We start from the raw sequence: 25,682 nt of genomic DNA, 5'->3' as shown, positions 1-25,682 counted from the left end.
CAGCCGATGTAGTAGTCACATAGCATGGATGCTGTCAGCACCTTTCACGGTTCTGTTGCTCCAGATTCGAGGACTTGCTTAGTGTTTTTTTTTTTTTTTTCTTCGATGGCCATTTCTGTGCTGCAACATGAAGGCATTTACAGTTAGAAAGATGCTTGCTATCGTACTTTGGCGTAATACTCTATTCGCATAATTTTTAACATCGTATATGTGCTTTCTTTGGGACAAAAGTTAAACCTGTTGTTCATAGCTATAGACTTTGTTCCATGTTCAAGGATCAATATCGGTCTTTCATTAGTTCATTCGCCGGCCGGACTGACCGAGCGGTTCTAGGCGCTTCAGTCTGGAACCGCGCGACCCCTACGGTCGCAGGTTCGAATCCTGCCTCGGGCATGGATGTGTGTGATGTCCTTAGGTTATTTAGGTTTAAGTAGTTCCAAGTTTTATGGGGCTGATGACCTCAGCTGTTAAGTCCCATAGTGCTCAGAGCCATTTGAACCATTAATTCATTCGTGAATATAGATAGTGGCTCACGTTACTACCCCACTTATTTAGAATTGCTACGGCGATTGGAAATTATATGGAGTTACTTGTGTTCTAACTTTGAGGTTTATGCTAACGGTGTTCCACGCCGTCCCACGGAAGACGCCTGTAATCAATCTCTCTTCAATTATTTCTGATCCCGTAGCCACTTAAAATTTATTAACCCAGCCCCAATGTGATCAGTCCCAAACGTGATATAGTCAGCGCCAGTGTGATAGTTTGCTATCAGTCCAAAGTAATAACTGACGCTAGCACACTTAAATAAAAACGTTATATCTTCGGTTGAATCGTTTTTTCAGAGAAGCTACCATGAACAGATTATATTCTTATTTCGTTGCATGCATAACACGTGCTGATCCTGACTATGTTGAGAGTGACTGTGTCATTAATAATTTTTATTAGAAGTTGCGAGGCTATACAGCATGGGTGTTCATTGACATTGGGAATGGCGTATGCTCTGAGGTTGTCTTTCCAAGTTTGGTATTTTGGTTGTAATGAGGTATTAACTGAATAAATGTTCAAGATCTTTATCGTTGCATTATGAAAGTCCTTCGTATCTCCGAATATCTCTGTAAAAATAAGATCGCCTTAATATTAACATGGATTAACATCTTATATAAATGGACAATATTTTCAGCGTGTAAATTGTGACGTCATATCAACTAGATGACGATGTTGAGGTCCCATACTCCGAGGAGCGCAGGGGACGAAGTGGAAGAGCCGCTGTACTAGGCAAGGTCCTAGTGGAGGTGGTTTGCCTTTGCCTTCCTCCGACCGTAATGAGGATGGATGATGACGACGACACAACAACACCCAGTCATCTCGAGGCAGGAAAAATCCCTGACCCAGCCGGGAATTGAACCATGACCCCGCGCGTGGAAAGCGAGAACGCTACCGCAAGATCACGTACTGCGGACGTCAACTAGCTACTCAGATAAACCTTCAAAAGCAGTAGGAGGCTTTCAACGGTAATCACGACGTCTCGCGTCGCAACTGGTAACATTTCACGGGCTTTGTACGATTCTCAAGAATGAGCTTAGAGATTTTTTAGCTTATTTCGAGATCTGGAACCTAAATGTGGTACCTTGTAATATAATTACCTGTAGATCTGAGGTTTCATTTACTCACGATAGGGTATTTCTCCATGTGACTGCCTATCCAGAATAAACTCGATTGATTATGGCGATCCGGAACGGTAACACGCGATTATTTACGGGATTAGCTTAGTGAAAACCGTCGCCCACTTGCGGTGAGCGTAGAGGAGGACTGGCATTGCGAAACTCGTGTCACAGCACAGCACGGCACTGCAGACCGCACCGCACCGCAGAGCAGTACGGGTGTGGGCGTGGCCGCGGCCGGTCACGTCTGCGGCGGCGCCACCGCGCGGCACACCTGTTCCGCGCCCCACTGTGCGACTACCGGCTGATCAACTGCCTGCAGCGGCACAGGCAAACACAAATGCTGGAAATCCATAACACGAGTCAGACTCATGCCTCTCATCGTCACCAGCCATTTTATCTCCAATGCTGCACACAGACCTTCTCGCCTATTATAGTCTCCAGACATAAACGCCGATTCTACATTTTATCTCATTTAATATACTTACCTTCTATCAGGTTTTGATCTTGGTCTCTTCTTATTTGTTGGAAGAAATGAAAACTCCTTGGTCTAGCGACAGTCCATTATCCTGGCTACGTGTCCCACCCTCCTTCATTCCATTTTGGTTGCAGCCACAATCACGTCTTCCAGTCCAAAATATTCCCTCATTCAAATTTTTTCATGTAATCCCTGTATGAATCTCTCCATTATTTTCAGACAACCCTCATATTTAGAATAGTTTTTACATCTAAAGTCAAATTAAATTAAGTTTTTAAAACTAATTAGTCCGCCCTAGGCACTCCCTGTCATTGTTACATTTTGTGTCTTTCTTTCCCGGTTAATTCAGTCGTTATTTTCAACTGCTCAAAATATAAAAATCCGTCATCTGTTTCTGTGACTTCATCGGTAATTTCTACTATTATTTTTTCGATGTGTTAATCATACAAGGCCGGCTGCTGTGACCGAGCGGTTCTAGGCGCTTCAGACCGGAACCGGGCTGCTGCTGCAGTCGCAGAATCGAATCCTGCCTTGGGCACTGATGTGTGTGATGTCCTTAGGTTAGTTAGGTTTAAGTAGTTTTAAGTCTAGGGGACTGATGACCACATACGTTAAGTCCCATAGTGCTTAGATCCATCTGAACCATTTGAATTATACAGGGTGTAACGAGGATGAGCGTAGATTTTTTATTCGTGTCTGATGATAGTGTACTGAATAACATTACATCAGTGATTTCTTCATTTGCAGACTAATAATTACAGCTGTTAGGAATACTATGTTTTTAAGTTGAGTAGCAACCTCAAGTACATGTGGCAAGAACATGCCAATAACGTGTATTTTCCTTTTGAGGAGCAGTTCAGGCGTTGAAGTGTGGGTTCGTAGATGCAAAACGGTTAGCACTGACAGGCATAGTGGCGCAGTTACGACCATGCATAAAACTTCAGGTAGTAAATTGTGGGTGACTTGTGGGAAGACTGTTCTACACAGAGAAAAACAACCAACACATTGATGAGTGCACATATTAAGGTACGACATATAAAAATATCTGCCCTTATAGCCGTTACACCATTTTGTATTACAATGCCTAACAAAAAGTAAAGCACACAGATGACATGGTCAGCTGTCAATGCACCTTCACACGCGTACACACCGTCGTGGGAGATTCCGCATACTCGTGTGAGGCAGCGCTATCAGCACCTGACTGATTTAGAAAGTGGCCTTATTGTGGGCATCCATTTGGATAGCTGGTCGAAGGAAAGTATTTCGGAAACTTTTTACTAGCGCGTATTTCTTTTTCCTTTTCTCCATTAAAAATTCAGAAAATATCCACTAGGACTAATGAAAAAAATTTTGGTGATATGAAATCTATTTACTCGACACCTCTTTCAGTTATGAATGTCCCACTTCCTAGACGTAGTCTGATAGAAGCATATATGGTCTTCAGAGCATTGTAGTGCTAATTCATAGGCCAATCTCACGTGGGGCTGAACGAAACCTTTACACTGCCTACTCAAATTATTACGACCAACTTGCTGCTACCCAGAGGTAATGCCATCTGCAAAATGAAAAGTACGATAGTGGACTTTTCTGCAGCGGAATGGGAGGATCGCTGTTTATAATAGACTAGAACAATGACTGGTACTTCTTACATGGCGTTATTGGACGATTCTCATGAAGGTATGAAGGAAGATCAGAAGTAAGTTGGTTAGTTAATGTTCCATAGATGACGATTATTTTTTAAGATTTACAGGATATGTATACATGATTGGTGTTAACGTTAATGAACACATTATCATTCTATTCGTACTCACGCAAATACACTTGAAAACAAGTCTTTTTTTTCTTTGCCAGCTTCTAAGCAGAAATTCATCAATAAAATAGAAGGAGTAGTCCAGGAGAAATGATTTTAAATTAGATTTAAAACTTGCTACGCTACATTTCAGACATTTCATGTTGTTAGAAAATGATCAAAAATATGTAAATGGCTTAGGAAACTGAGGTCATGCAACTTTAGTTCGAAGCTTACAAGCGAAGACACTGTTGCTTAACTGCAACAAAACACGTAACATACAGTTTGTGGTGGAGAACTCTCATAGGAGTTTCACAAATATAACAATGAATTCCACTATCATTGGCACTGAAACTCGAATTTTGTTTACCTTGTATATCTTTTCTCTATCATGTCCCACCATAGATTTTATTTACTAATGTCTGGGGGCCAAGACAGATTCTTGTGGTTGGTCAGTCAGGCAGTTTCATCTTCCATTAGTCATCTGAACGATTCTTTTATCGAAATCATGTGGAACGAGTCAGTTTATTGGTATACATGAGACATGATTAGCGTTAACATTAATGAACATATTAATTTTTAGTCAAAGTTATGCCACTTCATTTAAAAAACAGTTGTTTTCTTTAGGCTATCAATTTTCAAACAGAGATTCGCCCATGGAATAAAAGACATTGTCCAGGAGAAATGACTTTTAGGTTAGACTTAAAACTTGCTTTGGTACCTGTTGGAAATGAACAAAAATTTTTATTGTTCCATACTGAACCCCTCTCTGAGCCACTGTTAGCTTTAACAATGGACAGTAAAGATCATTTTCCCTCTAGTGTTGTAGGTATGTACATCATTGCTCTTCTAAAATTTTGACGGCGCACTTAAAATGCCTAGCTCCTTGAAGAGATAGCTCCATGACATCCATGGCGGAACACCACATTTTATTCTTACTGCTTGCTTTTGTGCAATTAGTATTTCTTTCTAAGTGATAAGTTACCCCAGAAATTTTTTCCATACATCGCAGTTAAGTAAAAGTATGCAAAATACGTCAGGAGGTTGATACATTTGTTTCCAAGATTAGCAGTTATATGAAGAGCAAAACCAGGTGAACTTAATTGTTTGAGAAGCTCAGTAACATGCTTGTCCTAGTTCAAGTTTTGGTCAGTATGTACACCCTACTCACTGACTACTGCTCAAGTGCTACATCAGTTCTTGATATGGCTCTGTATGTTGCACAGAACTGAATGTAGTGCGTTCTTTTTTTTTTTTTAAATTTAGAGAGAGCATTTTCAGAGAACCACTTAATAATTCTTTAGAAAATATCATTTACCAACATATCTTTTACTTTCTCTCTAATGAGATTTATTATAACACTAGTATTGTCTGCAAAAGCTACCAATTTCGCTTGTTGGATGTTAAGTGGAAGTTAATTCACATAGATAAGGAGTAGGAGTGGACCCAAAATTGATCAATGTGGGACTCTCTTTGTGATTTTGTTTTTTACCCCAGTCACTAAAATTTTCTACCTTTACAACATTATCTGAATTATTTAGCATAGTGCTCTGTATTCTGTTTGTTAAGTGTAATACAAACCAACTGGGAGTAAAGCCATCAATTCCAGAAAGCTTTAATTTTTCTAAGAGAGTATCCTGATCTATATAATGGAAGTGTTCAGAGAGATCACAGAAACTATCAACTGGCGATATATTGCGGTTTAAGGCTTGAACTATTTGATGAGTAAGTGTATAAATATAATTCTCAGTTTAGTAACCTTCCTGGAATTCAAACTGTGATATGCTAGGTATGTTTTTTCCACTTACGTGTGCGACTGCTGTTGAGTGCATTAATTTTTCTAATACTCTGGAAAAAATGTCATTTAGGAAATGGATGATAATTTTTTAAGTGTGTCCTGTCACCTATTTCTGTGAAGTGGTTAAATAATTGCATATTTTAACATGTCTGGAAAAATTTCCTGTGCCAGTGTTGCATTTCATATATCACTAAGGACATTACTTATTAAATTCGCAAACTTTTCAGAATTCTGTTTGAAATTCCGTCAACCCCACAAGAACTTTAGTTTTCTAGATTTTTTATAACTGTATTAATTTCAGTGAAGGGTGTAGATTCTACTTCTAGTTGCTTAAAGTTTTGTGGCATGGCATTTTTAATAGTTCACTTTGTTCTTCAACTGAACCATTTAATCCTATATTTGCAGCCATATTTAGAAAGTTATTGTTAAAAGCACTTGCAACTTGTAAATTATCAGTCAGAACATTGTAATTTATTTCAATTGTTACACAGTCTTGTACACTGACTGGGTGTCCTGTTTCCCATTTGAAAATGTCCCCTATGGTTTTAATTTTATCATGTGTATTATTTAGTCCTATCAGGACATTCGTACTCCTGGACATTTTATTGACTATCCTTAAAGTACTACAGTAGTTTATAGTATTCAAGTAATGTCAGATATTGATGTACTCTGGCTTTTGCAAAAATTTCCTACTTCCACTTGCATGAGATATTAATTCCCTTAGTTATATACAGCTTACTTGTTTTTTTAATGGATGTCTTGGATAATTTTTTTGCAAAGTAACTTTCAAATATTGACACAAATTTACTATGGAATGAATTGAATTGACATTAGCATTTCCTTCTACATATACCTGATTGCATACCACAGCTTTTAACCTATTCTTGTATCCTGTTCTCTGTAATAAGCTCAGTGCTTTGTATGAACCTGTCTCTGGGTTGTAGTGTGTCATACTGTTTATTTCCATTAATTGTGCGTCATGATCGGATAGTCCATTAGCATTGGGTAACATTAATTGTGTCAGCCTGAGCACTGTCTATACAAATGTTATCAAGCAGTGTATTACTATTCTGCTACCCATGTGTTCGAAAACTGATTTCTGAAATTAGATTAAAACACCCAAATAATAATTCTAGTTCATTTTTCTTGACCATATCTTTTAAGAAATCTACACTGAAATCTCCACAAACTACTGTTTCTTCTTATCTGACAGGTAGCTCAATACCACAGCTAGATTTCTCATAAATAGTTGAAAGTTTCCTAGAGGGGATCTGTAGACTCTTACAATTATCGGAAAAGTATTCTGCAGTAGAAGCTTACAATTTCATGCTTCTAGGTTCTGATTAACACAAAAACTATTTATTTCAATATTTTTGACTTTGCGTACAACTTTTACGTATGTTGCAACACCTTCTGTTTCCATGTTAAGTCTACATCAAAATTATGCAATTCTATAAGCCTTGATATTTAATTTCTCCATTCCTGTTGTTACGTGATGTTCAGAGAGGCACAGAGCTTCTACCTCTTCAGAATTTTCCACATCTTCTAGACATACAACCATCTCATCTATCTTCTTTTTTAGCCCTCTAATGTTCTGATGAAACAAATTAATTTTATTTTTCTGGAAACTGTTAAATGTATTTTGGCCTTGTACTGCTCTAATTTCTTGATTCAATGTTCTCTGGCTGTAACTAGACTTTGACCTAAAAACTGGCCTCTTTGATTATAGTAGCCACAGGGATTTTCTCTTGTGTGCTTGGGTGCTTGTGGTCCCCCTTACAGTTTCTGCAAGATGCTCAGCTAATCTCCTCCCCCTCCTCCCCCCCTCCCATTTTTAGATTCAGGCTGTGATTAGTGTATTCCCATCTCTCAATCGCCGCTAGAGGCACGGCACCGATATGAGACTATGCTTCAGCCAGAAAGCTCACTCAGCTCTTTGTTCGCAGGGCTAACAGCCGTGTTAACACAGGGCTAGTCATGTTGCTGCACAACTTCAACAAACACCACACGAGTGCGCGCTGTAGCTGCTGCTACACAAGGCCCCTATGCTGACATAAAACTAAATCTGACGCCAGGTGCACGATGCCTGTGACCTGATATTCTGTGCCTAGCTTTTCTAGTAGCAATTGGCCTACACCTCTCCAGTGACTGCTCCGTAGTAGCAAGACTGTTTTTTTCCTGCATGAGTTTTCTACCGACCTAAACTTACAGTCGTTCCTACGAGTCTGCTGCACTCTGTTAAGTTCAAAAACTGGTTGAGGTACTTCCTCTATTTCAGGCAACACGTCAAACTGATTGCTAACCGAAATTTTAAATGTCATTTTTCAGATTCTTTCAATTTGCTCCCATTGTGTCTTTCCGCCTTCAACATGTCTAATTCGAAATATACCATTTCAAATTCTGCCTGGAGGACACAAATCTTTTTTCCTTCTTCCACGATTATCTTTTCTCGACTACATAATCTGACACTCCATGGAAGAGCCCCATCTGACACTTTTTCAACTTCACCGCTACATGCTCCGCAATAAAATCCCAACTCACAATCCTGACATTTTTCTCCCACACCACCACACCAATTAACCAACGGCGACATCCACATTTGTCACACATGACGCTACTCTTACAGTCAGCTAAAGAGCACTAAAAGCACACTTACACAGTAATAAAGAAGTAATCAGTAAATCTTATCTTTCGATGAGTTGTGCAGCCACCTTCCAGGGGTGTGTCAGACGTAGAACAACACGGCCGAAGTTCATTGAACGTTGATAGTACAAGACACGAAGTGAACGAAAACTATAAAAGCATGGTATTTTCTAACATCACTCTCAAACCGACGCTATCAGGGAATTATTTAAAGCACTGTAATGGATCCAAGACAATGCGTAATGATTATACGGCGCGCAGAAGTTAACGGTAACTTATAAACACACCACCGATTTTCGCTTATCGTAGATTGTATTTCACAGAAGACTTGAAACGAATGAAAACCCTAAAAGCACGGTATTTATGCGCTATATAGCAAATAAAACCGGAAACTATGATGAGCACCTCACTGTTGTAACAACTGCTGTTGTTTACTTTCGAGCACGTCAGTGCATCCGCCTGCAACGGCTGCCAACTGCCAACTGAATGTAACGTTCCATCGACGACGAGCTCTTACAGGCATAGCGAGGCTCAGATATAGGAGGGCTGGAGAAATAAGTCAGCCGGATGCCTTTCAGATGATTAGCTGTAGCGTCTGACTCAGTCGATTTAAGATCACAGAAACTCTGGTTGATCGGAGGAGGATTTAAACCGCTGTCCTCCTGAATGCAAATAAAATGTGTTACGGGTGCATCACCTAGCTCGTTGTGAGGTGAAGAAGGAATAGTCACGAAATCGAGAAGGATAGTGATATTCCACAGTCCACTGTCAAATGTAAGCACGTAGCTCGTTGCAGAGACGGATGTATGCAACTTAGACCGCGGAATATTTCCCACTTTGTTCGGTAGAGTGGTCCTTGAGGATCTATTCTAATTATTGCCCTCAAAAATGTTTGAAGTTGATGGATTTTCGATGAGTGATTAGATTGTATGTGCCGTAAACGCAAAAATACACTGCTGGCCATTAAAACATGATTGAGCTTAACGATTTCCGTATTAAGAACTAAAATCTTCCTTGAAGGTCGTTGCTATATTTTTTATCGAATTTGCCAACACATTCTCCTAAACAGAGCTTGATATGCGTAGTCCAGGCTTGTTAGGCCTACATAGGCACTTGGATCTTTGATGACTGCAGTCACTTTGAGAGCTGCTGAAGCTTCGGAGACGTACAGTGGAAATCAGATAGCGAACGTAGCAGTCGAGGTTGTGAGCAGATGGGCAAATGCTGGTAATGGAGGCGAGATCAGAAATCAGGAGAATTTGTTGAGACCTTGATCATAGTCATCGAATAATTTTTGGACACTTTAAGTCGTCTAGGACGCATTATCTTGCACTCCAAATCCTCCAGGGTCTTCGGCGTTTTATTTTCTGTCTTTTCCCAAGCGCGTCTGCTGCTACTTTCTGCTTGTCTGAGTATAATTTGTTTTTGTAGTAAGTGCACTTGGTATACTTCGTTTGGTGACAATGTTTCATCGGTTCTTGGATTTTTCTCTTTTCAGGCAGATCATGCTTCGCAATTGATAAATTTATATCTGTGTCCGAATCAGAATCAATCAATATTTTCACATCTCTGAAATGAGATCGTAGTTTATCTTTCATTATAAGTTAGAATATGTTTGAGCTATAGTCATATGTGCATCATCTAAAGTTGCAAATATACTTTTTTACGATGTAGGTATTTGTAATCGTTAAATGATTCATGCAATCAAATAGTTTATTTCCATTGTTATTGCACTCCCCCATTTCAAATGATTCAGGTTGTACTGTCGGTGTAGCATTCACTCTTGCATTAAAATCACTACACACCATTATATAGTCATTTCCATAGACTTTATCAATCTTTTGGGGCTCTGCTCAATAGAAGTTTTGGAATTCCTTGCTACTTTTCTGTTACCGAAGTATGTATGCTTACTGTACTCAGGTAAATTTATACTCACTTTCGCTCTCGCAGACACAAGCTATAACGAGTTTGTAGTTACAAAGTTTTCAACTTTTTGAGTGAAAAAATGACACGGAGTATCTCACTTTTCGTCCATAGTTTCTGTGCAACACTACCACAAGTTAGAAAATACTCAAGCAGTTACCGTAAGTTTCTTTCTTGTTACTACAATGACCGAAATTACTAGTTCTCGCCTTCAATATTTTCTGTAATTTCATTTCTTTGGATCTGAGCAGGCTTAAATTCCTGTCTCTTCTGCTAGTTACAAGTCTAATCTTAATTACAAGTTTCTTTTTTTTGACATACTTTTTTTTTAACGATGCCAATAAAAACCATAGTCTTTCAGCTCCTCTCTACTGTTTTAGAAACTAATCCTGGAAATAAGTGCTATGTTCACGGCATCTGCTGTATGCTGCACGCAGTCTAATGCCAGAGTCTAAATGTCAAACTGCTCTTACTGAAAACGCTACAAGGTCCTGTATTTATGCCCATATCAAATGTCGTTGAAAATATGGCATAATATTACCATCAAACTGGGAACGAGCCTTTTCTTTATGAGTAACTGACTTTTTTTTTTTTTTTTTTTTTTTTTTTGTCATCAGTCTACTGACTGGTTTGATGCGGCTCTTCATCTCAGAGTAGCACTTGCAACCTACGTCCTCAATTATTTGCTTGACGTATTCCAATCTCTGTCTTCCTCTACAGTTTTTGCCCTCTACAGCTCCCTCTAGTACCATGGAAGTCATTCCCTCATGTCTTAGCAGATGTCCTATCATCCTGTCCCTTCTCCTTATCAGTGTTTTCCACATATTCCTTTCCTCTCCGATTCTGCGTAGAACCTCCTCATTCCTTAACTTATCAGTCCACCTAATTTTCAACATTCGTCTATAGCACCACATCTCAAATGTTTCGATTCTCTTCTGTTCCGGTTTTCCCACAGTCCATGTTTCACTACCATACAATGCTGTACTCCAGACGTACATCCTCAGAAATTTCTTCCTCAAATTAAGGCCGGTATTTGACATTAGTAGACTTCTCTTGGCCAGAAATGCCTTTTTTGCCATAGCGAGTCTGCTTTTGATGTCCTCCTTGCTCCGTCCGTCATTGGTTATTTTACTGCCTAGGTAGCAGAATTCCTTAACTTCATTGACTTCGTGACCATCAATCCTGATGTTAAGTTTCTCGCTGTTCTCATTTCTACTACTTCTCATTACCTTCGTCTTTCTCCGATTTACTCTCAAACCATACTGTGTACTCATTAGACTGTTCATTCCGTTCAGCAGATCATTTAATTCTTCTTCACTTTCACTCAGGACAGCAATGTCATCAGCGAATCGTATCATTGATATCCTTTCACCTTGTATTTTAATTCCACTCCTGAACCTTACTTTTAGTTCCATCATTGCTTCCTCGATGTACAGATTGAACAGTAGGGGCGAAAGGCTACAGCCTTGTCTTACACCCTTCTTAATATGAGCACTTCGTTCTTGATCGTCCACTCTTATTATTCCCTCTTGGTTGTTGTACATATTGTATATGACCCGTCTCTCCCTATAGCTTACCCCAACTTTTTTCAGAATCTCGAACAGCTTGTACCATTTTATATTGTCGAACGCTTTTTCCAGGTCGACAAATCCTATGAAAGTGTCTTGATTTTTCTTTAGCCTTGCTTCCATTATTAGCCGTAACGTCAGAATTGCCTCTCTCGTCCCTTTACTTTTCCTAAAGCCAAACTGATCGTCACCTAGCGCATTCTCAATTTTCTTTTCCATTCTTCTGTATGTTATTCTTGTAAGCAGCTTCGATGCATGAGCTGTTAAGCTGATTGTGCGATAATTCTCACACTTGTCAGCTCTTGCCGTCTTCGGAATTGTGTGGATGATGCTTTTCCGAAAGTCAAATGGTATATCGCCAGACTCATATTTTCTACACACCAACGTGAATAGTCGTTGTGTTGCCACTTCCCCGAATGATTTTAGAAATTCTGATGGAATGTTGTCTATCCCTTCTGCCTTATTTGACCGTAAGTCCTCCAAAGCTCTTTTAAATTCCGATTCTAATACTGGATCCCCTATCTCTTCTAAATCGACTCCTGTTATTTCTTCTATCACATCAGACAAATCTTCACCCTCCTAGAGGCTTTCAATGTATTCTTTCCACCTATCTGCTCTCTCCTCTGCATTTAACAGTGGAATTCACGTTGCACTCTTAATGGTACCACCGTTGCTTTTAATATCACCAAAGGTTGTTTTGACTTTCCTGTATGCTGAGTCTGTCCTTCCGACAATAATATCTTTTTCGATGTCTTCACATTTTTCCTGCAGCCATTTCGTCTTAGCTTCCCTGCACTTCCTATTTATTTCATTCCTCAGCGACTTGTATTTCTGTATTCTTGATTTTCCCGGAACATGTTTGTACTTCCTCCTTTCATCAGTCAACTGAAGTATTTCTTCTGTTACCCATGGTTTCTTCGCAGGTACCTTCTTTGTACCTATGTTTTTCTTTCCAACTTCTGTGATGGCCCTTTTTAGAGATATCCATTCCTCTTCAACTGTACTGCCTACTACGCTATTCCTTATTGCTGTAGCTATAGCGTTAGAGAACTTCAAACGTATCTCGTCATTCCTTAGTACTTCCGTATCCCACTTCTTTGCGTATTGATTTTTCCTGACTAATGTCTTGAACTTCAGCCTACTCTTCATCACTACTATATTGTGATCTGAGTCTAAATCTGCTCCTGGGTACGCCTTACAATCCAGTATCTGATTTCGGAATCTCTGTCTGACCATGATGTGATCTAATCGAAATCTTCCCGTATCTCCCGGCCTTTTCCAAGTATACCTCCTCCTCTTGTGATTCTTGAACAGGGTATTCGCTATTACTAGCTGAAACTTGCTACAGAACTCAATTAGTCTTTCTCCTCTTTCATTCCTTGTCCCAAGCCCATATTCTCCTGTAACTTTTTCTTCTACTCCTTCCCCTACAACTGCTATCCAGTCGCCCATGACTATTAGATTTTCGTCCCCCTTTACATACTGCATTACCCTTTCAATATCCTCATACACTTTCTCTATCTGTTCATCTTCAGCTTGCGACGTCGGCATGTATACCTGAACTATCGTTGTCGGTGTTGGTCTGCTGTCGATTCTGATTAGAACAACCCGGTCACTGAACTGTTCACAGTAACACACCCTCTGCCCTACCTTCCTATTCATAACGAATCCTACACCTGTTATGCCATTTTCTGCTGCTGTTGATATTACCCGACACTCATCTGACCAGAAATCCTTGTCTTCCTTCCACTTCACTGACCCCTACTATATCTAGATTGAGCCTTTGCATTTCCCTTTTCAGATTTTCTAGTTTCCCTAGCACGTTCAAGCTTCTGACATTCCACGCCCCGTCTTGTAGAACGTTATCCTTTCGTTGATTATTCAATCTTTTTCTCATGGTAATCTCCCCCTTGGGAGTCCCCTGCCGGAGATCCGAATGGGGGACTATTCCGAAATCTTTTGCCAATGGAGAGATCATCATGACACTTCTTCAATTACAGGCCACATGTCCTGTGGATACACGTTGCGTGTCTTGAATGCAGTGGTTTCCATTGCCTTCTGCATCCTCATGTCGTTGATCATTGCTGATTCTTCCGCCTTTAGGGGCAATTTCCCACCCCTAGGACAAGAGAGTGCCCTGAACCTCTATCCGCTCCTCCGCCCTCTTTGACAAGGCCGTTGGCAGAATGAGGCTGACTTCTTATGCCGGAAGTCTTCGGCCGCTATGCTGATTATTTATCAAAATTTACGCAGTGGCGGGGATCGAACCCGATGCCGAAAACGTTTTGATTATGAATCAAAGACGCTACCCCTAGACCACGGGTATAGGTAAGAAATCAAAATTTCCATCTCCTTACGCCCATGTCAAATGTTAGTGAATATGTAGCATTATGAAAAAAAGAAAACAAATTTGAAAGACCATTTTTACGTGAAGAAGCTTAATGTCTCCCTGATACAACGACTGTAAATTTAAAAATATCTGGAGCGAATAAGTGCACACATCTTTTTCCATATACTTCTGAAATCACCCCCAGAGAAAAAAATATTCCACTTTTCATTCACCAGGTAAACATGAAACTTCAAATTGTTTTCTTTCGTAGAACGACAGACACAATGGTGCTAGCATTAACGCTAAGAGTCCACATCGCTTGATCAGGATATAAGTATTCTTCTGGCAGACCTAGAAACGCGCAAGGGGGCTGTTTATAACAGTAATCGCCAGTAGCATGTCAATAAGTGCCTGCAGATGGACGGACGATAGAGTATCGATAAAACAAGAGAGAGCTAAAACCGATTTGAAGCGATCGTTTTCACAAAGTTCCGTTGTTAGCACGGACTGTAGAGACACTATTTTCTTTCAGTTCATCTCTCGGGATTGCCTGCAACTCACTAACGTTTAAGAAAAAATTGGCATAATCTGATTTCCTACTCAACTATCTCAATGTTGCATTACCAACATTAGAAAAAGGTTTTAGGTTGAGTGTGGTTAGTATTTGGAACCTGGTAGGTACGTGTCCATGTAATTAATACAGAGACAAGTTTTACACATGCAGCTGACAGAAGAGACGCAAGGAAATAAGTATAAGACATCTTTATTTGCATGTTATGGGTACAGAATGAATGTGATTGCGAACCCAGCAACAAGTAGGGTTCAGGGTTGCCCATGTGGGAGCCGCCGGATGAGATTTCACGCAATGACAGTCCTACCGTACGGGTAGACAGGGGCAGCGTAGGGAGCGGCAGCATAGGTGGCGTAGGCGGGTGCAGCGATCGCTGCCCTAGCGAAGGGGGCGGCTGCGATGGCGGGGGCGGCGACGGCGGTCCTCACCACAGGGGCGGCGGCCACAGCTGGGGCGGCGATGGCAGCCCTGGCTACGGCGGGGGCGGCCACGGCCACAGGAGCGGGGGCGGCAACAGGCGGGTGGACTCCGCCCTCCTTGTGCACGACGGCGTTGAAGCCGTTGACGGGGTCTGCGGTGTAGTCGACGGTGCGCACGGAGCCGTCGGGCTCGACCAGGCTGTAGCTGCCCTGGACGACGTCTCCGTCGCGGCTCTCCTGATGGGTCTTGGAATCGCCGGTGAGGGCGTCGGACACGCTGTAGCCGTAGCTGTACTGCGGGTGCGGGTCGTACTCGGCGGCGGCCACGGCTGCGGGGGCGGCGGCAGCTACCGGCACTGCGGCGGCCCTCACGGCGGGGGCGGCGACGGCCACAGGGGCAGCGCGGACGGCGGGGGCGGCGACGACAGCCGGGCCGGCGTAAGCGGGAGCAGCATAGGCGCTGGCGGCGTACGGAGCGTACACCGCGGGAGCGTCCAGGTAGATGGCGCGAGCCACAGCCACTACCGCCGCGAAGATGATCACCTGGATGTAAGAACGTACCAGAATTCGATAAGCACTGTTACTTTCTCTTTTTTTTCATTCTCGCAATTACTTTGAAGTTAGTTTTTTATTTTTCGCTATTTGTAAAATAATCCCTATGCAATCGACTACTGGCTTCAGTTAACTAGAAAATTACTGAAAAATATTTTCTCTATTCTCCTCTATTCGACGATTGTTATGAAAGAGGCCATATAGCTAGCCTTAATTTTTTTCTGTGATGTTTGATGCACAAGGAAGGGATTAGGTCTCTGGCCTTCTTCATTCCGTGTCTTGTGTCCATTACGTTTAAGGTTCTAAAATTTTAATGACCGATGAACAATTTCGCCTGTGGCGTTAAACGTTCGACAATTAGTAATATCTACTACCCGTTTTAGTGAATGAAGAAGTGGTTATAAGACTAGAAGTGTTTGAAGTAGGAATGGGCTTCAACCAACGTAAAATCATACTGATTTAGATTTTTCGTAATTTCGCAAAACCACATGTGACTTTCGTTGGGACCGTTCCATTAACATCGTTATTGCCGCATCTCGCACTTATTCCTTTCGTCGCGTAACTAGACAATTAACGAGCTCCATATCAATGGGGCATTAATCTCTAACCATTATTATAACTAACATATTAAAAAAACCACAAGTCGCACACAGCTATAACCAGTTTCGCCCCTGACGCGCGAGCATCATCAGGTCTACAAAAATTATAGTATTTAGCAATAACAGCAAAAAATTTTAATCATTAAATGGCAGCTAAGGCGAGTGACAATAGTTAGCATGATGAGAAGAAGTCAGGAGGTTAAAAGCACCATGCGGTATCGCAGCTAAACATAAAGTGATGTGGCTTGGATCTGCCATGCTTACTGTAAGCTAACTGATCAGATATATGACCAGAGCAAAACGATGTAAGTTATCACATTTGACAGGGAACGTAACAGTCATATCGATATTTACAAACCATGTACTAACATTATTTTCTGTTGCACCACATCGAAAGATCTGAAAAACCCGTTCAAATTGAACTCACTGTAATCATTTAATAAATTTTGCAAGTTTCTTTCCTTTTCCGTAAATATCTTCAATTCCTCTTCCACTTTAAGAAAGAGCCTTTACCTGCTGTGTCGGTTACGCTCATGCTATTCTGAATTCATCCTAGGGTGTGCTGGTTGCGTTTAAATACTCGCCTTGACGTACGTTCAGAATTTGTGTAACCATGTTCTTCATAGCGTAAATACTCGTAAAAACTGTGTTCCAGCCTGAATAGTAATTTTACCCATCTCCTCCTTTCCCCACAACATGTTGCCACCGTGGCAAAAATCATAAGTTATTGCGTCGTAAACTGCTTTTAGTGATTAACTTTATCTGATATTGTTTCTAAGTACAGTAATGTTTACACATCTGATGATACTCGCGTCTGATATGCGAAACCGGTTAGAAAATCAAATTTTCTGGGACCTTCGACTGTTTTATCCGAATATTATGGTTGGTTGGTTGATTTGGAGAGGAGGGGACCAAATAGCGAGGTCATCAACCCCGTCGCATTAGGCAAGGACGGAGAAGGAAGTCGGCCGTGCCCTTTCAAGGGAACCATTCTGGCAATTCCCTGAAGTAATTTAGGGAACTCACGGAAAACGTAAATCAGGATGGTAGGTCGCGGGTTTTAACTGTCGTCCTCCTGAATGCGAGTCCAGTGTGCTAACCACTGCGCATCCTCGCTCAGTCGAGTACTATGTGTCGACGGAAATCCTTAAGTGCGTTTACTATGCTTTATTCCATCAGTAGCCTCCCAGTCAGAGCAAAGAAACTACAGTTCAACTGTGGCTGTCACTACTGGCAGGAGTTCATAATTTTTAGAGCATAAGGTGACAGAAATCAATCTATCCCTCTAAACAAGGTGAAACTATCTTCCAAACATACACGGAAAGTATGTGGGCATGGTTTTATTCTCAGTGGAGAAAAATATTGGTTTATTGTTATTTGTCGAATACACTATTAAATTCTGCGCAACTTCCATTGAATGAAGTGAACCACCATTGTGGACATGAAATTTCAACTCTTTTGATCTTATAGGCACGTTAACTACGTGTACAGGATAAACTGAAAGGGAAGAAAACTGAATGTAGAAAATTGCGAAAATTGTAGGCAAATCCATGTGTGGTTTTTTCTGACATGTTTCACTTCAGTTTCACTAACGGATATGTTTCTTCTGTTTCTTGGCAAAGAATGTCTGCATAGAAAAATGATTTAATAAAATCTTTTTACCGTGCCAATAAAGATGTAACCTAACTAGTGTCAGAAGCACAGAGGGTGGACAAAAATATGTAAACAACGAAAACGCCACACAGTACCGTGCCTAATACGGTGTAGGAAACCTGGAGGCATTCGACACAGTTTGCAGTCCTCTCGTAATGGAAAAATACTAGTCCTATATGATTTTCAATGGAATCTTATACCATTCCCCCTAGTGGCAACTTGAGGTAACGATGATGGAAGTGCATAGCGATGACACACCCCTCTCTCCAAATTGGACCACAATGGCTTTATAATACTGACATCTGGAGACTGTGATAGCCAGGGAAGAAGCGACATTTCATCCTCGCTCTCACATAATCATTCCTGGACGATGCGAACTATGTGAACAGGGAGCCCGTAATCTTGGAACACAGCATCACTATCGGGGAACTAACGTAGTACCACGTTATGGACCTGATCAGACAAAATGGAGACATATTCCTAGTCAGTAATGCGACCTTGCAGAGTAAGCATGGGGCCCTTGGAATACCACTACACTACTGTCTAAATCATCGCCGAACACCCGCACATTTTCACTCTTCGTACACAGACTCGGCCAGAACTTGGAAACAGTGAGAAACAAGACTCATCCGACAAAATCGTATCCCTTCATTGCTCCATGGTCCGTGTTTTATGGCTTCGGCACCACGTTCCTGTTACGGTTGTTTATGTCACTGATGAGCGGTTTTGGAATCCCCTGCTTATGGAGCCTCTTTCGTGTTTTTTGGTACTGACAGTGTTTGCAAGTGCGACATTCAGTTTTACAGCGACTTTCGCGGCTGTAGTTCTCTACTTTTTCTTCACAATCTTCCCCAATAACCGACCGTCACGGTAACTCAACACACACTCCGCGTTGTGAATTAGCGGATGATGTTTTTCTTCTTTTCCCTATATGCAGTATAAACCTTCCATACGATGCCTCTTGAAACACCAAACACTTCAGCTACCTTGGTTATGAAAGCACCCACCATACGAGCTTCAGCGACTTGCCACGTTCGAATTCACTTAGATCTGACATAATGCACTCACATCTACACAGAACACTCTTCCGGTCACGGCTCACACTTGCAATGTATTGACAACATTACGCAGGTACCTTTCGTGGTCAGACGCAACGGCGCAACCTGCGGAGTTGGTTAGCATATGTACTTATGTTCAAGTTAGCATTTCTTGTAGCATTTTGCATATTTTTGTCTAACCCCTATACTAAGAGGATTGATTGACGGCAGAAAATTTTTCTGCGAAATAGAAAACAGGTAACTTGCCTTCCCTGTAGAAACAAGCAACAGATGCATCTAACTGATATGGTATAAGATTTGTATACTACAGTATCCTATTCCCGACATATGATACAGTATTTAGGAAACAGTACCTTTATCTCGGAACCAAACGTTCTATTGCCAAGATAGTATAAACACTTCTTCGTTTTCGGCGACCGGTTTCAACAGAGTTGCTGTGATCTCCTGTCTTCAAAATGTTTTGTCACAAAACGTGTTCATTGTGAGTTGGAACTTCATTCTAAGTTGTCATAATAGTGGATAAAATGTAGCATTTTATATAAAGGTTTGTTAGAGATAAAATATTTACAGTCAAAAAACACCTTGTGCGCTTGCTATGTTCGTATATGTAGCGCTCACAGATGATTATTAAGTCAAAAATCACAATATACAGTAAAACGCGCATGAGCACATCTGTTTGCGTTGGCCTGACACTTTCCGTTAATGGAAGACTTAACAATTGTCTGTGGGCGCTACATATACGGACATGGCCATGTGCTCAAGTTGCTTTTTGTTTGTAAATGTTTTATTCTGTCAAACCTGTATATAATGTGTTATTTTTTTCCACTAATATGACAAATTGGCATAAGGTTCGAACTCATAATGAACATGTTTTGTAAGAAAAATTTTTGAAGAGTAGAAAATAACAACGAAGTCTGTCACTTCTCAGTATCCGAAAATTCAGTTCGTTTATCGGTGGAAGAAACTGTAAAATAATTATTTACTGACACTGGAGCATACTAGTTGTGATGACGAGAAGTCACGTGAAACTCATACTCCCGCCTTCCAGATATCGATGTTTACTGATTTCGTTAAATCTGCTTGTAGATTACACTTAACTAACTGCCGGTCAGAAAAAAATTAGTATTATACACTTCCGAATTATATCTTAAGGCACTCATATGTAGCAGTATCTGCAGATCCGGAATATAGTGTTATCAAATCAGAGTAGGAAAACGAAAAGCGAGAGAAGAAATTATAATAAGTGCACCTACATCGTTTTCCATATAAAACGGTGTTGACGTCTGTCCAGAGGATGAACTGTGCAAGCAATCTGCAGTTTTAGTATTGAACTTTTCCCTGCTTAATACTCTCGACATTTCGAAATTTAACAGTATCAAAACCTTCAGAACATGTCAACAGTCCACTGCAGAAACTATACTCTTTCAAGAACAGGAAATGTCATGGAAGACACCATAATTATTGCATCAGAACGACTCATTAAATGTGTCGTCTTTGATATCAGCGTGCACATTTTGCAAAGCAGGTGAACTATGGAAGATAGGAGGTCTATCCAGAAAGTAACCTTCGTCTTCATGCCGCATAGGAAGTAGTGGGTGGAACCAAACAGTCGCTATATTGGAAATGAAACGAGCGTTTGGCGTCATTGGGCGAGAGGCCCCTTGCGGGGCAGGACCGGCCGTCTTGGTGTAGGTCTTATTACATTCGACGACACATTGGGCGACCTGCGGACTGCATGGTGATGAAATGATGATTAATACAGGACAACATCAAGTCCCTCAGCGGATAAAATCCCCGACCCAGCCGGGAATCGAACCCGGGCCCGTAGGACTGCAATTCGTCACGTTGACCACTCAGATATCGGGGCGAACAGTCGCTATATTGATACACGCGAACATTAGTACCCTTAGAGTTGCGATAGCAAGAAAGTCATAATGCTTCTCATTTCTCTACAGTAGCCATTCAAAATGAGCGTTGCGATTGATAAACCAGCCAAATGTACAATTTGTTCTGTATACGATTTTAAATGACAAAAAATCTCAAAATCCCTGCCCTCGGTGGGTCCAAGCACTCTTTTTTAGGACCACAAAACTCAAGGGCCATTTCCTGATTTGAAAAGAAGAATTATTGCGTTAGTTCGAACGGGACATATCTGAATATTCAACCTATAGCTCAGAGTTGGCTGACAATGATTTCCACCTCTTCACACACATGGTAAAGTGGCTCGGCTCCCAACGCTTTGACCAAGACGAATATATATATATATATATATATATATATATATATATATATATATATATATATATATATATATATATTCTAAGATTTTTCTAATAAATTTGCTACAGTTATTCCAATATCTCATTTATTGGCTAATGGAGATGTCTGGAGATGTCATCTCTGATATTCTTTGGACTAAGCATCCACAGTAACGACATGAAGCTATGAGAGTTCAGTAGCAAAATGAACTCATACTCAAGTTTCAGTTCGTCAAATAAACGAGTGATATACTGAGAAAAGCTAAAAAAATGAACAAAACTTTAACTAAGTGTTTAGAAGTTCGTGCTATGAGCTACTGATGGATACCAACTCATATTCACCCACGGAAATGTGAAAGTTATGTACAACGAAGAATGGTAACTTACGCCTTATGTCCCAGGATATTTTTACTATTTAATGAGTAAGCTTTGAAACCTGATAACATAATGCTAATAGCTTTGCTTGAAACTTATTTGGAATATGGCTTAGCAATCCAGAAAATGTATTATTGTCGCATATTGTCTAATAGAGACTGAAAAAAAACTGTGAACAGACCGCTACAGAAATTCAAGAATCAGTGCTACGATTTTCTAAGAAAAATATTTCCTACGAGAGAAACTATACAGCATAATACGTTGCACGTAACTGAATGTTCAATAAAACATTCTACATAACGCGTGGAACAGTGCCACAAGATTCACTTGGCTGATATGTTAGTTAAGTCTCTGTTCTCAGAGATTCTGCGGACGAAGTACTTGCCGGCGCCTGACGTAACGCAAAGAAAGAAAAAGTTGTACGTCAGAGATGGATAGGAAATGGATCGAACTTGTAGGACTGCAGCTAGTTCTAAAGTCACGTTCACTGCGTTTTCGAATAAATCCTACATTCGCTCATACTGATGCGAGAAAAATTCCGCGGTTGAGCTCAACTAGCTGATGATCCAATCGTATCACACTTCATCCAACACTACTTGTAGAGCCACTGAGATTACCATACCTGCGTCCTTCGCTATGAGCAAACTAGAAACGTAGAGTGACCACTTTTACTGGTAAATAAAGACACAGGTTAGTGTTTGAGCCGAAGGGAGGCCCGCCTACCTTGTAAGCCATGTTGCTGCCGAGACGGTTACCGAACTCTGGCGGCCTACCTGGGACGGCCGGCTTTTATAGCGCACGACTCGGCAACAGATGGCTGAGAAGGCTGCCCTCCGAAATTCTCCATCAGGCATATGTCAACCTGCAGAAACGCCTTCACTGCAAAAGTGGTCGCACCAATATCGGGTCATCTGGTCTGCTGTCCCATCCCACTGCTGTGAGCGCTTGACCTGAATTATGGGCACTAGATCTCTGGTACGAAGACTGTCGATGAATTACCTCGGAAAAAAACTATTTATTGACAAATAGTACGGATTCAGAAGATACCGTTCTTGCGAAACACATCTAACTCTTTATCCTCACGAAGTAATGAGTGCTATCAACGGGAGATACCAGTTTGATTCGACACTTTTAGATTTATAGACACCCTGCCTCACAAGCGACTTCTAATCAAATTACATATCTACGGAGTATCACCTAAGTTGTACGACTGGGTTCGTGGGTTCCTGTCAGGAAGGTCTCACTTCGTGGTAACTGATGGAAAGTCATCGAGTAAAGTCCCCAACGAAGTGTTATAGCCGGCCAGTGTGACCGAGCGGTGCTAGGCGCTTTAGTCTGGAACCGCGGGACCTCTCGGGCATGGATGTGTGTGATGTCCTTAGGTTAGTTAGGTTTAAGTAGTTCTAAGTTCTAGGTAACTGATGACCTCAGATGTTAAGTCCCATAGTGATCAGAGCCATTTGAACCATCTGAAGTGTTACAAGCCCTCTGCTCTTCCTGATCTACATAAACGACATATGAGACAATCCAAGCAGCCTTCTTATATTGTTTGCAGATGATGCTGTCATTTACCGACTTGTAAAGTTATCAGATGATCAAAGTCAATTTGCGAAATGATCTAGACAAGACATCTGAATGGTGCGAAAAGTGGCAGTTACCCTAAATAACGAAAAGTGGGAGGCCATCCACATGAGTGCTAAAAGGAACTCGTTAAACTTCGGTTACACGATAAATCAGTTTAATCTAAAAGTCGTAAATTCAATTAAATATATAGGTATTACAATTATGTTAACTTAAATTGGAACGATCTCATAGACAATGTTGTGGAGAAAGCAAACCACAGACTACGATTTATGGCAGAAGCGTTAGAAAGTGCAACAGGTCTACTAAGAAGGCTGCTTACACCAAGGTCGTCCACCTTTTGTGGAGTACTGTTGTGCGGTGTGGGACCAGCATCATCTACATCTATATCTAAATCTACATCTACATGGATACTCCGCAAATCACATTTAAGGGCCTGGCAGAGGGTTCATCGAACCACCTTCACAATTCTCTATTATTCCAATCTCGTATAGCGTACGGAAAGAATGAACACGTATATCTTTCCGTACGACCTCTGATTTCCCTTATTTTATCGTGGTGACCGTTCCTCCCTATGTAGGTTGGTGTCAACAAAATATTTTCGCATTCGGAGGAGAAAGATGATGATTAGAATTTCGTGATAAGATTCCGTCGCAACGAGAAACGCCTTTCTTTTAATGATGTCCAGCCCAAATCCTGTATCATTTCTGTGACACTCTCTCCCATATTTCCCGGTAACACAAAACTTGCTGATTTCTTTGAACTTTTACCGTGTACTCTGTCAGTCCTATCTGGTAAGGATCCCACACTGCGCAGCAGTATTCTAAAATCAAATGGCTCTGAGCACTATGGGACTCAACTGCTGAGGTCATTAGTAGTATTCTAAAAGAGGACGGACAAGCGTAGTGTAGGCAGTCTCCTTGGTAGGTCTGTTACATTTTCTAAGTGTCTTGCCAATAAAACGCAGTCTTTGGTTAGCCTTCCGCCACACACCGTTGGGTGGCTTGCGGAGTATAAATGTAGATGTAGATGAACATTTTCTATGTGTTCCTTCCAATTTAAGTTGTTCGTAATTGTAATACCTAGGTATTTAGCTGCATTTATGGCTTTTAGGTTAGACTGATTTATCGTGTAACCAAAGTTTAACGAGCTCCTTTTAGCACTCATGTGGATGACAGCACACTTTTCGCTATTTAGGGTCAACTGCCACTTTTCGCACCATTCAGATATCTTTTCTAAATCGTTTTGCAGTTTGCTTTGATCTTCTGATGACTTTATTAGTCGATAAACGACAGCGCCATCTGCAAACAACCGAAGACGGCTGCTCAGATTGTCTCCCAAATCGTTTATGTAGATAAGGAACAGCAAAGGGCCTATAACACAATTTTGGTGGACGCCAGAAATGACTTCTGATTTACTCGATGACTTTCCGTCAGTTACTACGAAGTGTGACCTCTCTGACAGGAAATCACAAATCCAGTCACATAACTGAGACAACATTCCATAAGCATGCAATTTCACTATGATCCGCTTGTGTGGTACCGTGTCAAAAGCCTTCCGGAAATCCTGAAATACGTAATCGATCTGAAACCCCTTGTCAATAGCACTCAACACTTCATGTGAATAAAGAGCTAGTTGTGTTTCACAGGAACGATGTTTTCTAAACCCATGTTGACTTTGTGTCAATAGACCGTTTTCTTCGAGGTAATTCATAATTTTCGAACACAATATGTGTTCTAAAATCCTGCTGCAGATGGCACGGACGGAGGACATCGAAAAAGTTCAAAGAAAGAGCAGTTCGTTTTGAATTATCGAGAAATAGCGGAGAGAGTGACAGGATGTGCATGGGTGCAATCATTAAAACGAAGGTGTTTTTCCATGCGGAAGGATCTTCTCTTGAAATTTCAGTCACTAACTGTCTCTTCCGATTGATCCCACCTGCATAGAGAGAAATGATCATCATAACAATCAGAGCTCACACTGAAAGGTTTAAGTGTTCGTTTTTCCAGCACGCCGTTCGGGAGTGGAACTGTAGAAAAATACCTTGGAAGAGGTTTGATGAGTCCGCTGTCAGGCGCTTAATTGTGAATTGCAGAATAATCATGTAGATGTAGAAGTAAAGGACATTAGAAGAATCACAGACCCACAAAGATGTAGCTTCTAGATCGTTATTTACACCGGCTGACAAAAAAAACTGAAGAACCCAGGAGACATGATCTTTGACAATGCAACTTTGTACACGTACACACCATCGGCAGGTATGTAAATTATAAGAGTGCCTGCCCTATGTCATCCTTCCCTTAGTTGTGAATTTTTGCCTTCCGAGCAGTTTCTATTTGCAATTAGCGTGGTTTGTGTCACTTACAGAAACTGCGTGAGCCTGACCACCTCTGTGTTCGCTGAGCGCCATGTGCTGCTTTCCTGGAA

The 25,682-nt window shown here is 41.1% G+C and overlaps 1 protein-coding gene across 1 annotated transcript in view; it reads right to left on the bottom strand.

Moving 5' to 3' along the window:
• Window positions 1–14,936: 14,936 nt before the first annotated feature.
• The window catches only part of LOC126456416 (calphotin-like), a 66,180-nt gene continuing 55,434 nt past the window's right edge, over window positions 14,937–25,682 (bottom strand). Inside the window, exons 5-6 of the mRNA XM_050092168.1 lie at window positions 22,398–22,460; window positions 14,937–15,722 (exon numbers count right to left, since the gene is read on the bottom strand). Coding sequence (XP_049948125.1) covers window positions 15,048–15,722; window positions 22,398–22,460 — 738 coding nt within the window. The 3' untranslated portion in view covers window positions 14,937–15,047. The remainder of the gene's footprint in view (window positions 15,723–22,397; window positions 22,461–25,682) is intronic.

Source organism: Schistocerca serialis, chromosome 2 (assembly GCF_023864345.2).
Source record: "Schistocerca serialis cubense isolate TAMUIC-IGC-003099 chromosome 2, iqSchSeri2.2, whole genome shotgun sequence".
NCBI classification, from domain to species: Eukaryota; Metazoa; Arthropoda; class Insecta; order Orthoptera; family Acrididae; genus Schistocerca; species Schistocerca serialis.
The sequence above is the reverse complement of the archived record's forward strand: the minus strand, read 5'-3'. Positions and strand labels throughout refer to the sequence as shown.